This window comes from Pisolithus orientalis (genome assembly GCF_024613125.1).
Source record: "Pisolithus orientalis strain OTSU chromosome Unknown F5J12scaffold_24, whole genome shotgun sequence".
Taxonomy (NCBI): domain Eukaryota; kingdom Fungi; phylum Basidiomycota; class Agaricomycetes; order Boletales; family Pisolithaceae; genus Pisolithus; species Pisolithus orientalis.
The window spans coordinates 488,620-501,985 of record NW_026260805.1 but is presented as its reverse complement, the minus strand read 5'-3'; the positions used below and the strand labels follow the sequence as shown (position 1 = coordinate 501,985).

Here is a 13,366-nt window from a genome sequence, read left to right as displayed (position 1 = left end):
TTCCCCTCTTTGGTCTACGCTCATGTTCCTCGATTGCACACAACATGAAGTTGCGCTGAATTTGGATCTGTTGCCATGCGCCAGTCTGCAAATGCATATAAGCTACGTGGTGACCTACGGAAGGCAGTGGGCTGAAAGTAGACTCCCCCCTTCCTCTCCTTACTCGCCCTACTCATGAGTTCCGCACTGTTCGACCCCAGCCGGCTGCCCAGTTACAGGCATTCGCACATGCTACGTTTCCACCCCTACCCTAGAACCGGGCCTGGACGTAGGGAACCACTCAAGGTCAGTAACACCCTCATCCATGATTCTTGGGCTTACGATGTACATTCATACAGGTTCTCGATGAATCCGACGTTGAACAAGACGTGGATGAAAACCCTGGGCCAGGGAAAGGAGTATGTAGATATGTTCCCACAACCTTTTTTTCCATATAATTTCTTTGCACAGGATCCAGGGCAGTCAACGGACGAAGTGGAGGCCCTGATGCGAGCCCTCCATCTAGGTAACGAAGGACCCGATGAGGGCAAAGTTACAAGGTTCCAACGTATCAGTTTTACTAGTCAAGTCATCGTTAGTCCCATTTTTTTGACCCCTTCTTCATATATTGACACGCCTGAAAGGACCTTGCGCTCCTTGTCACTCGGAAGTCAACCTGAAGTTGGATCACTGTTAATACAGGTGGGGAAAGGGCACTAATGTAAATATGTACCCTTCTTCCCGCGGTACTATGGTACATACTGCAGCCCTAGGGGCAGTTACATACACAGCTCCATTCTAATGCTACACCAAGGACCGATATAACTGTGTGACTGGTGCACTATGATAAAAACCAGTAAATCTTCAGAGCTACGTGGTGCTCGGAGGTTTAGTTGTCCCACAGCTTTGTTCCAGCTCTTCCTCCTGTTTCTTTAATCTGGAAGTTGCAGCATCGAGTGCACGCCGTCGTCTATCTTCAATCGAATCAGTCAGAGGCGTGCTACTCCCCCCAAGGACATGCACAAGGGCTTCGCCCTCTTCATTGGAAGAGGGTTCATAGGTACCCCTGACGTCTACTAAATAATGTGTTCCATGAGCCTGAGCTGCTTCAAACTCGGCAACTTCTCTATTAAGTTTGGAATTTAACTCCTTGAACTGCGTATCATGAGTGAGCAATGGTATTCGAATCTATGGGAGAGCATTAACTGACGTTGTTATCGTGTTCGCCCCAGACATTATGAGCAAGTTCATGGCAAAGCACACGGCGGACTTCCAGGTACGGACGAAATCCATCGTATTCATCTGTTCGTATGCGTAATCTGATGGCTTGTCCTGCGCCAACGTTCAACCCTAAGAGGCCCGGGCTCTCGTGAGGCGCAAGTTCCGTAAGCAGACCGACAGAAAACTTGTGTTTCTGCATGATGTGTTGTAATGCAGGGTCGCTGGCCAACTTGGACAGACGCGCGAGTGCAGCTGGTGGGTCAGGAAGATGTCCCAAGGGTTCGAGCTTGTGAAACCTATACTGCGTAGCGGACGTGCTTGAAGAACCAGTGGAACGCAACTACCGAGTGCACGTCAACACAACGAAAAAAATCGTCGAGATCATAAGTCTTGCCTTGACTCGGGGTTTAAGCCCTCTCCCTCGCAGGATGCGTTCCTTCGTGTGATACTCGGTTTCGGTTTCATGGAGAGCCTCTAGCTCATGAGCGGTCGAGCCCAACATTTGAATTTTGATGCCATCCCTCAAACCAGCTTCGGCCAGGGTCACGCCTTCTTGGCTCGCACCGATCTTCTTGCCTCTGAAAAGTAGTTTCTGGGCTGACGGCGGAACTTGCGTCAGCTCCTCCAGCCTAGCATGCAGCGATGAGACAGGTGCATCTAAGGGAAGCGAGACTCTGTGAGTATTGCCGCGAAATGCGACCTCGAACGAGGTATCCGACATCGAGGGGACGAGTAATGGGGTGGAGGCGCTAGTAGACAGACCAGTCACATCGATAGCAATTTACTCCAAGAATATACAGAGCTTGTGTGCAGAAGTGCAAATGTCCAACAGTCTAAACAACCAACTAGAACCAATCAGAAGACTGCAGGAGCATAAATAGTTCGCCAGAGGTACTACAAGTGATCAAACAAAGTAGAAGATAGAGCATGCCCAAACAAGTGTCTAGGTGAGTCACATCAAGGCAAAGCGAAAAGACAGATCATGAAAGCAAAGAAGTGGGGAATGTGACGTTGTACCTATATAGCAAGTAGCAGAGATGGAAAGGAAAGGATGTTATAGCTCAGTGACACAACACCAAGGAGATCTACTTATCACCATGTTCAGGAGAGCGCTTCTGATTTCCATCTTCTTTACTTGAAGAGCCATCGATATTATCCGCCCCACCACTGCTAGCAGGGGCAAAGAGGTTCTTGAGGAATTGCGGTGTATCAACATGTGGTAACTTGACCTCGGGAAGATGGACCTTGGGCAGACGGACTTCGGGCAGGCGGACCTCGGGCAGGCGGACTTCGGGTAGACGGACTTCAGGCAGACGGAATTCGGGCAGACGGACCTCGGGCAGACGGACCTCGGGCAGACGGACTTCGGGCAGACGGACTTCGGGCAGACGGACCTCGGGCAGACGGACTTCGGGAAGACGGACCTCGGGAAGACGGACTTCGGGAAGACGGACCTCGGGAAGACGGACCTCAGGAAGACGGACCTCGGAAAGACTGGCTTGGGCTGATTTGAGTCCGTCTGAGGCAGAATTAAACAAGTCCTCTATCTGTTTGGTGGTCTTCCTGCGAAGCTCTGCACAGCATAAGCAAACCCGAAGTCATCGAAATAGAGGTCCAGGTGACCTTTGATTTTATAATTTGCGTAGCTGATCCCAGCGGCTCCCACGACAATACATGCGACGGACACCCCCAACCCCCAGACGATGGGCTTGGGAATAGACGAATACGAGGCTGCACGATTATATAGATGAGGAGGCCGATAGCGTGACTTGACGCCCGTTGAGGAAGTGAACAGCGTCCGGTATTGCCTATGCAGCACTAGCGTTCTGCGAGATTGGGCTGGCATCGACGTAAGGGGATGTACGACAGCCTCTCTGAGCGACACAATAATATTGTGTCGCGCCGGGGCGTACATGTTGGCCGACGCTGCCAATCCAGAACTAGAATGAGATCGATTGGACCCGGAGCCTAAACCTGTTGCCATATTTGTCGATATTCCCCCGTTGCCTCCAGCTATTACTGAGTACTAGGAACGACTCGCACCCCCTGTTTACACTGCTTGCAACGCTGTTTTCGGCGTCCCGCATTCATGGCACGGGGCGTGAAACTGCCAGAGCAAGCCAAGTTACCCAAAGTCTCCTTCGAAATCGTCCAGAATGACGACTCCACACAACCGGCCGGAGTCCATGATCTGCAAGCGAGGTCATATGGCTGTACGTCCTCCTGTTATCGACCTTCTTCGTATGACGTGCATCTAACCATGCACCAGACAACGACTTCTCGGAGTTTCAGAAACCAGATCATTACATTCGCTATATAGGTGAGTCAACCCCATCGACGCCTGCCTCCAGCGGACCTCAACATACAGTAGAGCCCTTGGAGAGAGACTTGGCCACCCAGGTGGAATATGATATGGACGAACAAGGAAAGTCTGGTTTCGTTCGCGAGCTGCACTGTGTCCGACGCCTTCAACAGACCAGGAGTGGCTTGACGCAGTCAACGTCGAACGCAAGAAGGACCAACTGAACTTGGTCACATACGAGACTTTTGAGATCATCATGGATCGTCTAGAGAAGGAATACTTTGATTTGGCAAGTCTCATTCGTGTCTCGCGTCTCGTGCCGAACAACATGCGAATACCTCCTGCAGACCAAGAATATCCCAAAACCAGACTACGCTATGCCCTCCGAGGACTCAACCTGCGCTGTCTGTGACGATCCGGAAGGAGAGAATAGCAATGCAATTGTTTTCTGTGATGGTTGTAACTTGGCTGTACACCAAGGTACGTCCACACGTCCAAGGTTCTTGGTTATCATGTAACATCACCCAGATTGTTATGGTGTTCCATACATTCCGGAGGGTCAGTGGCTCTGCCGCAAATGTACGGTGTCGCCCGAAAATCCTGTCGTAAGATTCTCCCGGAGTCCTCATGACCTGTTTCATCACCGGATTTCGCACAGTCCTGTATATTCTGTCCAAACGAGGGAGGCGCATTCAAGCAAACGGTTCTTGGGGACTGGGCTCATCTTCTCTGTGCCATTTGGATTCCAGAGACTCGTGTTGCCAACGAAGTCTTCATGGAACCGATATCCGGTTCCGAAAGGATTCCCAAACAGAGATGGAAGTTAGTAAGTTCCTCATTCCTTCTCTCTAACGCAGTGAACATACCGCTTACTTACCCATCCAGAAATGTTCAATATGTGGCATTCGCGAGGGAGCGTGCATTCAGTGTACAAAATCGTCATGCTTTCTCGCATTTCATGCTACCTGTGCGAGAAAAGAAAAATTACTCATGCCAATGAAAAGCATGCAAGGTTCTGAACCTGTCACGCTGACATGTTACTGCGAGAAACACCTCTCTGTAAGAGATTCCTTTGTGTGTATGTTATCCACCCGCTAAGCATATGCCGATGCTGCAGAAAGAGCAGGTAGAGGCTAGACTGAAAGCTTTGGCCGCGGATGGCGTCATGTCAAGTCCAAACTCCAAGCTCTCAAAGTCTGCGAGAGCGTACGCAAAGACGTACAAGACCGGACCACCTTTGGTCCCACAAATCATCGTTGATCGCATTCTAAACTACATTACCAAAATCATTATCCGAAAGAAGTCTGAGTTCGTATGCATGGTATGTAAGTACTGGAGCTTGAAACGAGAGGCAAGGCGGGGAGCCCCACTTCTAAAGCGGCTCCATCTCGAGCCTTGGACTGCTTCCAATGTTGGGAAAGTGCAGACAGAAGAGGAAAAGGCTTTGAAACTCGAGGTACGCTGGTATGACGTTATCAGCCTTGACTAGCTAACATCTATTCAGCACTTGAGACGAGTCCGAAAGGACCTTGAAACGCTTCGCGAGCTTACTCTGCTGAGTCGCAAGCGGGAGAGTCGTAAGCTTGCGCAATTAGAATCGATCCACAGGGTACTGGAGGTCATTCTGTTCCCGCACGAGGCGCCGATGCGCCTAGCGTTTGAGAAAATCCTTGCGTGAGTTCGTTGGTTTTGTCATTCTATTACTCCTCACTTTCGTGTAGGCTCGATCGCAATGGTCTGTTTAAGCACCCCGTGTCAAAGATAGAGGTCCCTGATTATTATGACGTCGTAAAGAATCCTATGAGTTGGGATATCATTGACGCGAAATTAGATCACCACGAGTACTGGGATTTGGGTGCATTTAAGGTCGGGAATCCCCTAACGAAGTAATCGCAGAGTTGACAGTCCCTCACAGAACGATGTCGAGTTAGTCTTGTCAAATGCTACCTTGTATAACAAGCCTGGTACACCCTTCTACAAGACCGCTCAGCGCATGCAAACTGGTATTCAGCCCATCTTAGCTGATCTTTCTTCAACCCTTCATCGGGACTCCGTGGTTGACACCACTGTTCCTGATCCTCAGACGCTCGATGTGCCCATGGGTGATCTTGAGTCCCCATTGGAACTGCTTGAACTCCTAGGGTCTTCGGAAGCAATTCAGAACGACTATCGATTCATCCTAAAAACTGATCCCCTCTCTTCCCTGTTCAACTTTGAGCTCGGCCAGCTCAAACCGCCCCCGCCGCCACCACCACCAAAGCCGAAGGCACCAAAGAAAGCGGCGGCCAGAGTACCCAAAGTCAGAGAACCAAATGCTTTGGACATATCACCTGGTTTCCGCGCGCCGCGCACCCGCCGCGCCCATGCTGTGCTAGCAGCTTTTGAGGCAGAGGCGGCGGGCAGTGTTGTTGACGCAGAAACCCATGATGCAACGGTACAGAAACCCGTGAAAGGGCGGCGTGTACCTACCGCTGCACAGATCCCGTTAGTCGTTCCACAAGTAGTCGAAGATGTGGATAATCAGGGTTCCTTCAAGATGTTTGACGCTGGGTGGATTCTCCCGAGTGGCCAGAAGCGAGGTGGGCGGCAAATGCTGGACAGGTCTTCGCAACCACCACCGAAAAAGCGTGCGCGGATAGGTGAGTTCCATAGCGTTGTGCACGACGTACATTCTTCACGTTCTCGTGTTCCAGATCGCGGAACATCGCACGTTTCAACGCTCAGCTGGACTACGTCAGAGCATCATGTCGTCCAGGACATCGCACCCTCCGAACCAATCGCTGGTCCTTCGGCATTATCTACCGAACAAATGACTGAGACGGGACCTTCAGTCATAGAAGCGACAGTCCAGGAAGCAGAAATGACCCAAGAAGAACTAGAAGCTCGCATTGCATCGATACGAGTTGAACCGCATACGAAGGTTATCACTGAACGCGGGAGGATTGTTATCGAGGAATTGGATACTCCGGCGACTCGCAGAGAAAAGGCACAGCGGAGGAAAGCGGAAAAGGCCGCGGCTATTCTTGCGGCACAGCAAGCGCTCAACGCTTCAGAGCCCAGCCATGAAGACTCGGATCTATCGTCTCTAAGTGAACTGGAAAGTGAGGATGGAGGTGACGGTGACACAAAAAGCGCTGAGCAGCAATCGGGTCCCACACAGTTGCCTCAGCCTGTACAGGCTGTAATTCCACCCACGGTACCCACCCGCCGTGAACCGGGCACCATCATTCTTGAGGATGGTAAGATGCTGGAGGGTGGAACTCTTGGTACGTTGTTAGCAGGTGATACGGTACCCGTACTGATTGTGTTGATGTAGTTTGGGCGAAAGCTAGTGCGTGTTAATTCCCTATTCATCAGGGCTTCGCTGATTCTCTTCTTAGGCACTTATCCATGGTGGCCGGCAGTAGTGTACGAGCCTGATGACGAACGAATACCCAAAGTCGTGAAGAAGCAGCGAGATACAATGCGCCGAACTGAGAGCGGTCCACTGCACCTCGTTCAATTCTTTGACAAATCATCTCAATGGTAATCCATGCATTGTCCCGTGTTACGCGATTGTGATCACTGGTGTTTTTGTAGGCAATGGGCTGAACTCAGCAAATTGTTACTCTTGGGCGAAAACCAAGGTAAGATTACTTCAACTCCATGGGCATTGTATGACTGATTCTCGGGCTAAGAACTGGACTCAGAACTGTTGGCGCCACAGTCACGTCGTCAACGTTGGAAGACAAGTAGCATCAGGAAGGACTGTCGGGACGCATACCAGTACGCGCTCTCTGTTTTCTCATTATTTCTCTCATTTTGTCTCCCAGACGAGCAATAGCGGAAATGGAGACAGAAACAGACATGGGTGCAGAAGCGGAAGGTGGAGAAACGGAACCAATAGCGACGGACAATCCCGTCCCTGGGCCTGCTGTCCCAGAGGATAGTGGAGAACCCATTATTCAATCACCTCAACCTGAACCCATGAATGTCGAGGGAACCTTGTAATATTTATGTATGATATATTGTATTTCATCTATCTACTCTTTTGTGCCAGAACTGAGGAAGTGATTCGTTGAACCCAGATGATCTGCACTTGACCTCGAGGACTGACGTCCTCCGGCCCTTGCTTGTGTAGGCGCGTTCGCAGTGACATACTGCGTGTTTCGAAAGCCAGCCACTGGTTAAGGATGCCACGAAAATGAAACCAGCTCCAAAACTGCTCGCCAAAACTGACATTGAATTTCTCTAAAATTGGTAGTTGAGCATCGGCCGACTAGCTCAGTTGGTTAGAGCGTCGTGCTAATAACGCGAAGGTCTTGGGTTCGATCCCCACGTTGGCCAGTGATACTTTTTGGAATGCAAAATATTTTCTAGCCAACGGAATTCCGGGTGTTTATTTCTTGCCTGTCCTGGGAGTAACGACTTTGACTCGTTCCTAGTTACAACTTACGCCCGTCGAGTTGTCTAGCAAATTGTTCCATTTGGCTCACCTTCAGAGCGCGGCATTCCAGCTTCTGGCTGCCCTCATCGAGGATTCAACCCCGATGTCTTCGAGGATAACGCAGAGTCAAGTCTCTCTTCGCCTTATCATCGGTACGGCTGCCACTGACAACATACCCGCTTTTCAATCACCTGTCATTTCTGCCAATGCGAACGACACTAGTAAAGGGCCCACAATCGGTGTGAAGTCCTATCAGTACCTCTCGGTATCTGGGTGCCACGTCCGAGGGCTCTGGCATTCAGGCCATGCTCGTAAGTCTCTTATCTCGCACACCTACCGTATAATTGACCCCGAGTTTCCAAAAGTTTACTTTCCAGGGACAAGCAGTTGAAAGTCAGTATGTGGTTAAAGTCGGCGATATGACGACCGGAACGACGACGGACACCGCTCCACTCGCCATTGCACCTTCTGCAGGAAACCAAATCTGGACCCTTGATCACTACACCCATCAGCAGCGGGGCATCGTTTATACGTGAGCCCCGTATTCCAATATGAGTTCTCGAACACTCGATACATTGCATTTGCGGCACCAAGAGGGCCGTGGGTTCCACACGCACAGCGTGGACTACGGACACTACCAATACTGTATAGCACTGTGGGGTCAAATTCGTCTTTCCCAGAATGGCACCATATTTACCAAACACCTTGTTTTAGATTTACCTCTCGACCCCGACCGATATGGTCACTACTTCAAGTCTGAAATCTGATGGCTTTTAGTAGGGGAACAATGAAAACAGGAACGTAGAACAAATCTTAGTTGTGTAAGAATAGCTTGGATGTCCGGGGCGTTGTGCACCTGTTTTGTGTACTTGTTTGAAAATCCAAGTTGTCTGTGCGACCGTCCTAGTGACTGGGAGCATGCCCAGGCGTTTAGTAGGTTTGTGGGCATCATTCCACTCAAGCCGTGCACATGCGGTCAGCAAAACTCGCCATTGTTGGTCTGGTAGCGATAGGCTCGCATCATTCTCGCACGTACTGTAGTACGGACGTTAACCGTAAGGAGGGTGACACCCCATCACTCCGTAGAGCCATCTGGCCCCGTGAAGTTTCGCCATGTGCCCCATCCATCCCTTGTGTCCGCTTCTTAGCCGATGAACTGTGATGGGAAGAAGTATGAGCAGCGCACCGATGAAATTCTCCAACTGGGGACACCAATCCAATGGTCTTGATATGTCGCCTGTGCAAATCAAACGTGAAAGTATCGACTGAAAGGCGAGGTCTCGTAGACGATGATATCCCCTACAACTCAAAGCCATACTCGTCACACGGTGACGGTCCTGCAAAGGTGTTAAACACCGTGCAAAAGCCCGAGCGTCGAGATTTATCAGGTACCCGCGAACGAAATAAGAAACAGACGTGAATGTATGTCACGGATAGAACCATGATGTTCTACAGGACGTTCATGGCAGGGACGTCGAGTAACGCGGCGATACCATCGAATGCCAATTCCATCATCTCGCTCACCACGCCATTCACTCGTAATTCCCTCGACACAATCCGGGGAGCACTTTCGGACTATGCGACCAGCGCTGGATTAACAAGTAGCGAACCCGATCCGAACGAATCCCATGCAGCAGTCCTCGTTCCACTCTGTAATGTAGATGGCGTGCCTGGGGTACTCCTAGAAGTTAGGGGAAACCTCACGTCGCACCTAGGGGAAGTCAGGCACGTAGGCGATCATCGTCATGCGGGGGTCAGGATTATTGATGAATCGAATCATAGTTTTCCAGGTGGCAAAGTAGACGAAGTACGGCAAATTAATAGTACATTTAAAAAGTTGGACACCGTTACTAACGGCCAGCCAGGCTGATTTATCCTTCCAAGCCGCAGCTCTGCGTGAAGTGCGTGAAGAAGTAGGCGTGCCTGCAGACGAGGTAGACGTACTCGGTCATCTCGGGCCCCCAGAGCGCAGCTTGAAGGGTCTGCGTGTGTGGCCGTACGTTGTACGCGTGCAGGGTTATTTGGGTTTTGTATCATCCTGACGCGCATTACCAGGGCTTCGTCTATCCCCCGGGAACCGCTTCCCCAGACCAAGGGCCAGATGCGCCACTGCCCTCGTTGAACATTGATTCGCTTATACTCTCCCAAGCTGAGGTAGCTGCTGTATTTCATCTACCCCTGTCTGCATTTACATCTCAGACACGTCTCCAACCTGGCCTTTATCGCTCGTCGCGGCCCTATTGGACCATTGACGTCTCTGATCTCGTCCCTCAGCGCATCCGGATACGGAGCGATGCAAATCATGACCTCGTCGAGCAAATTGGCAATGAGAAGTTAGAAGTTTGGGGGCTGACTGGGTGGTACTTATCGCTCGTCATGAAAGCCCTGGGAATTTGCATCTAGAACAACGAATGGATTATGGACTAAGGGAGACTAATCGGACTGACCTAGTGATCCCAGTCTTGCGAGGACTGTTACTGTTCCACACTCTTTTCCACGGCACGTAGCGAGGGTCGTATACCATCATTTGCACAGATGATTTGGTCATTTACGATACAGGACGACTGTCCGTAAGAAGAAATAAAGAGTGGCACACCTGCGTCTTCCCGATCATATGGCGAGGAAGACGTGTAAATGCATCTCCCAGCACCACGGCCGTCATAAGATTAACCCTGTAGTACTAAATCTGATAGACCTTGCAAAGAGTTGGAGAATGTAGCATTAACGAGTGGAGGAGAGCAATAAGATCAACTATAAAGCCAATTGAAAAGTGGGTACCAGACAAAAGAGGTGTCCGCGCAGCAGAATGTTTTATGTAATAGATACAGTCAGTGATGGAAAAACGGGGAGGAAGGCAGTCATGATACAAATCACATTACCCCACTGCGATTTTGCACTGGGAAAGCAGAGGACATCGGTGAAACTTGGTTTTGGCACGAATCCCCGGCATCTAACGACAACGAGGGTCCACCACTCATGGCCGGTGCAGAAGCAGGACCTGGCGTCGGAGGTGCACCTCCTGGCGTCGGCACTTTACCAATGAACCATGACTGACGACTTGTCAGCTAAGTCGTAAACCCATAAACGAACTAAACACACCGGAACCCAACCACGATCGCCACCGTCCTCTTTCACGGCCTGTGTACAAGTCAATGGAAGAAGTAACTTTGGAATAGGTGATACTCACATATGACCAATGATTATACCGCTTGAATACTCGTACGGCATCGTCCTTCACCAAATCGAGCTCTTCCTCTCCCTTCTTTTTGTAATCCATCAATGCGATACCGGGGAAACTCGTCGATATGATGCTCAGAGGAAGAATAGGCGTTTTAGAATCGGCATCAGAGGCGCCCGATGCCTTCGCAGCAGCGGTAGCTTCTGCTATAGCAGATGCGACGGGGACGTTCGTTTCAAGAAGGCAACCCGCGGGCACCCAACCTTGCTTCGAGGTGTCGGTGTCCACGGCACCAGAGCCTGTTGGGTCGCGTTGGACCACCCACCAACCGCGAGCCCGTGACAAAATCACAAACGCATTACCACTTCGTAGTTCGTACTCTCGTCAGCACCGCCTTTCGATGCCATATTCTGCACATGCACTTACACGACAACATCAAACTCATCCTCCTGCTCTGCCATGTACGGATATATAGCAACCGCATACGAAACGCCGGCCATTGGCGGTGGCATTTCCCTCCTCGTACTGTCACTATCCGTTGAGCAAACGGTTGTGCTTCGAGACTTCATGCTATCTGCCGTGCTCTGTGCACTGTTAACGAGAGTCGTCGCAGATGATAATGTATCCCGATTACTGGATACATCCTCCCCACACTTGTTCTCTGTCGTGGGTGACATAACGTCCGGCCACCCAAGCTGAGGTGTGGTCCCTGTCAGCAGTGGAGCTGGAGGCGACAGCTCGTTGACCTCCAACTTGGGTGGAGGTGAGCCGGCTTTCCCCTCATTTGTTGCGGCGGGCTTATTGTGACTGTGTGAATGCTCGGATGTGATAGAGGCTTTTCGCAATGCTTGCTTTTGCTGAGCAACGGCGATGGGCGACCGAATATCTTTGATATGTTTGAGCATGAAAACCGGATTCTTTTTTGCGTCCTTGAGCTTCTGGAAGAGTAACAAAGGTTTTTCGTCGTAGCTCAAACATCGTTCGATACGATTTCCTAGGGTCATCACGGTTAGAGGTGAAATACAACTTCGCATTAGCTTCACACACCAGGGGAGCCATAACAAATGAACATGGCGTAATTTTGCCAGCTGTCATTGTTGATCTTGTACTTCTTCAGAGCAGCCGGTAAAACCTTCCAGGTTGGGTCCTCCAGGCTGACCTTGAAGCTTTTGAGGTTGTCGGTGCTTTCCTGGCGGTTTGAATTTGTTCTTGAGGAGGAGGCTGACGGCTGTTGACTCGAGGCGCCTGGAGATTCAGCTGGGGGTGTAGGCACCCCTCGTGAGGTCGAGGAAGGAGCTTGGACTTGGTTCGCCTGACTCGAACGACTCTGAGAACTTTCGTGCTCCATGTGTTGGGGGGAGAGGCGAGGCGATTCCGCGTCAGGTTTAGTGGGGGACTTGGCAGGATTGACGAATTGAGCCCACTTGAAGGATGGCTGACGTTGTAACGAATGTTCGTCCTAATAAAGTAGCAAACGTGAATCCGTGAACTGGATGGCTGCCGGTCCTACGTACTGGTCGGGTAGAGCCACGCATAGCACTGAATTCGTCAAGGATATGTTGGAGAATTTCATTTAGACGCTTATTATCTTCCTCCAGTATTTGTACGCGGAAGGCTGCACGTGAAAAGGCGTGAGATAAACATAGGGTACCCTTGAAAGGAGGAACAATGACCCTGTTCTCTGATGAGGTCTTGCAGCTTCTCGACCGAAATTACACGCTCCTCTAATTCAGCTGTAAGGTGTTAGGACTCGGTTGTCACATGCCTCACATTAATGTTTATGCCTACATGGAGGGACGTAATGGTGTGACTCGACCGGAACACGACACGCAAGTTTCGCCTGGTAGACTGCTTTGAGAATTGCTATTCTCTGGCCGACAGTAGCGACACCGATAGTCTTGAGAGCTTGTGCATCAAGCATGCAAAGCACATCACCAGCGATACGATGTTCTGATGTTTCCAAACGGTGCGATAGATAAGTAATGAATGCTGCGCCTTGTCAATAGTAAGCGTAGTCTCACCTTTGATCTGTTGCTCGTACTGTGGGAAGCCTCGTTGAGAAAGCCACTCATGAACTTGGTCCTCGTCCCACTCAAGAATACTGCGATCGCCGTTGGCGATGTCCAAAGCCATGGCAAGTGTGAACTTGGCAGTAGACTGTGGTGAGCAGTGCAAGCCCGAGGAAACCCCAATTGTATGGCAAAACAGGAAGTCACGTGGACTATAGATCACGTGCGATAACTGAGGCTCTGCCTTTGAT

General features: G+C 50.5%; 6 protein-coding genes and 1 non-coding gene across 7 annotated transcripts; 4 read left to right on the top strand and 3 right to left on the bottom strand.

Moving 5' to 3' along the window:
• Nucleotides 1-68: 68 nt before the first annotated feature.
• F5J12DRAFT_249848 (uncharacterized protein) lies at nt 69-920 on the top strand. Its single transcript, XM_051738585.1, has 4 exons — nt 69-285; nt 339-398; nt 451-573; nt 624-920. Exons 1-4 carry the CDS (start codon nt 175-177, stop codon nt 657-659), a joined length of 330 nt encoding a protein of 109 aa, XP_051598162.1. The 5' UTR covers nt 69-174; the 3' UTR covers nt 660-920.
• F5J12DRAFT_249837 (WLM-domain-containing protein) lies at nt 624-2,103 on the bottom strand. Its single transcript, XM_051738584.1, has 3 exons — nt 1,595-2,103; nt 1,190-1,540; nt 624-1,134 (listed from the first exon to the last, which is right to left on the bottom strand). Exons 1-3 carry the CDS (start codon nt 1,919-1,921, stop codon nt 850-852), a joined length of 963 nt encoding a protein of 320 aa, XP_051598161.1. The 5' UTR covers nt 1,922-2,103; the 3' UTR covers nt 624-849.
• A 542-nt stretch (nt 2,104-2,645) lies between these two features.
• Nucleotides 2,646-3,141, bottom strand: F5J12DRAFT_844807 (uncharacterized protein). Its single transcript, XM_051746290.1, has one exon. The coding sequence runs from the start codon at nt 3,113-3,115 to the stop codon at nt 2,744-2,746; it is 372 nt and encodes a 123-aa protein (XP_051598160.1). The 5' UTR covers nt 3,116-3,141; the 3' UTR covers nt 2,646-2,743.
• Nucleotides 3,142-3,192: 51 nt separating this feature from the next.
• Nucleotides 3,193-7,562, top strand: F5J12DRAFT_844805 (PHD-zinc-finger like domain-containing protein). Its single transcript, XM_051746289.1, has 18 exons — nt 3,193-3,413; nt 3,470-3,520; nt 3,572-3,623; nt 3,674-3,791; nt 3,850-3,982; nt 4,031-4,107; nt 4,161-4,328; nt 4,388-4,561; nt 4,620-4,958; nt 5,007-5,176; nt 5,224-5,368; nt 5,418-6,141; nt 6,196-6,768; nt 6,819-6,833; nt 6,883-7,027; nt 7,082-7,128; nt 7,180-7,267; nt 7,315-7,562. The coding sequence occupies exons 1-18, from the start codon at nt 3,290-3,292 to the stop codon at nt 7,490-7,492; spliced, it is 3,321 nt and encodes a 1,106-aa protein (XP_051598159.1). The 5' UTR covers nt 3,193-3,289; the 3' UTR covers nt 7,493-7,562.
• A 192-nt stretch (nt 7,563-7,754) lies between these two features.
• Nucleotides 7,755-7,828, top strand: F5J12DRAFT_t147. The gene has a single exon. It is a non-coding gene; the product is annotated as a tRNA-Ile (tRNA).
• A 1,285-nt stretch (nt 7,829-9,113) lies between these two features.
• Nucleotides 9,114-10,445, top strand: F5J12DRAFT_844800 (NUDIX hydrolase domain-like protein). Its single transcript, XM_051746288.1, has 5 exons — nt 9,114-9,264; nt 9,320-9,653; nt 9,711-9,735; nt 9,794-9,931; nt 9,984-10,445. The coding sequence occupies exons 2-5, from the start codon at nt 9,349-9,351 to the stop codon at nt 10,329-10,331; spliced, it is 816 nt and encodes a 271-aa protein (XP_051598158.1). The 5' UTR covers nt 9,114-9,264; nt 9,320-9,348; the 3' UTR covers nt 10,332-10,445.
• On the bottom strand, nt 10,446-13,360 carry F5J12DRAFT_844798 (uncharacterized protein). Its single transcript, XM_051746287.1, has 9 exons — nt 13,128-13,360; nt 12,895-13,056; nt 12,780-12,839; nt 12,621-12,721; nt 12,154-12,565; nt 11,533-12,100; nt 11,116-11,470; nt 11,028-11,066; nt 10,446-10,978 (listed from the first exon to the last, which is right to left on the bottom strand). Exons 1-9 carry the CDS (start codon nt 13,237-13,239, stop codon nt 10,799-10,801), a joined length of 1,989 nt encoding a protein of 662 aa, XP_051598157.1. The 5' UTR covers nt 13,240-13,360; the 3' UTR covers nt 10,446-10,798.
• Between the last annotated feature and the right edge of the window lie 6 nt (nt 13,361-13,366).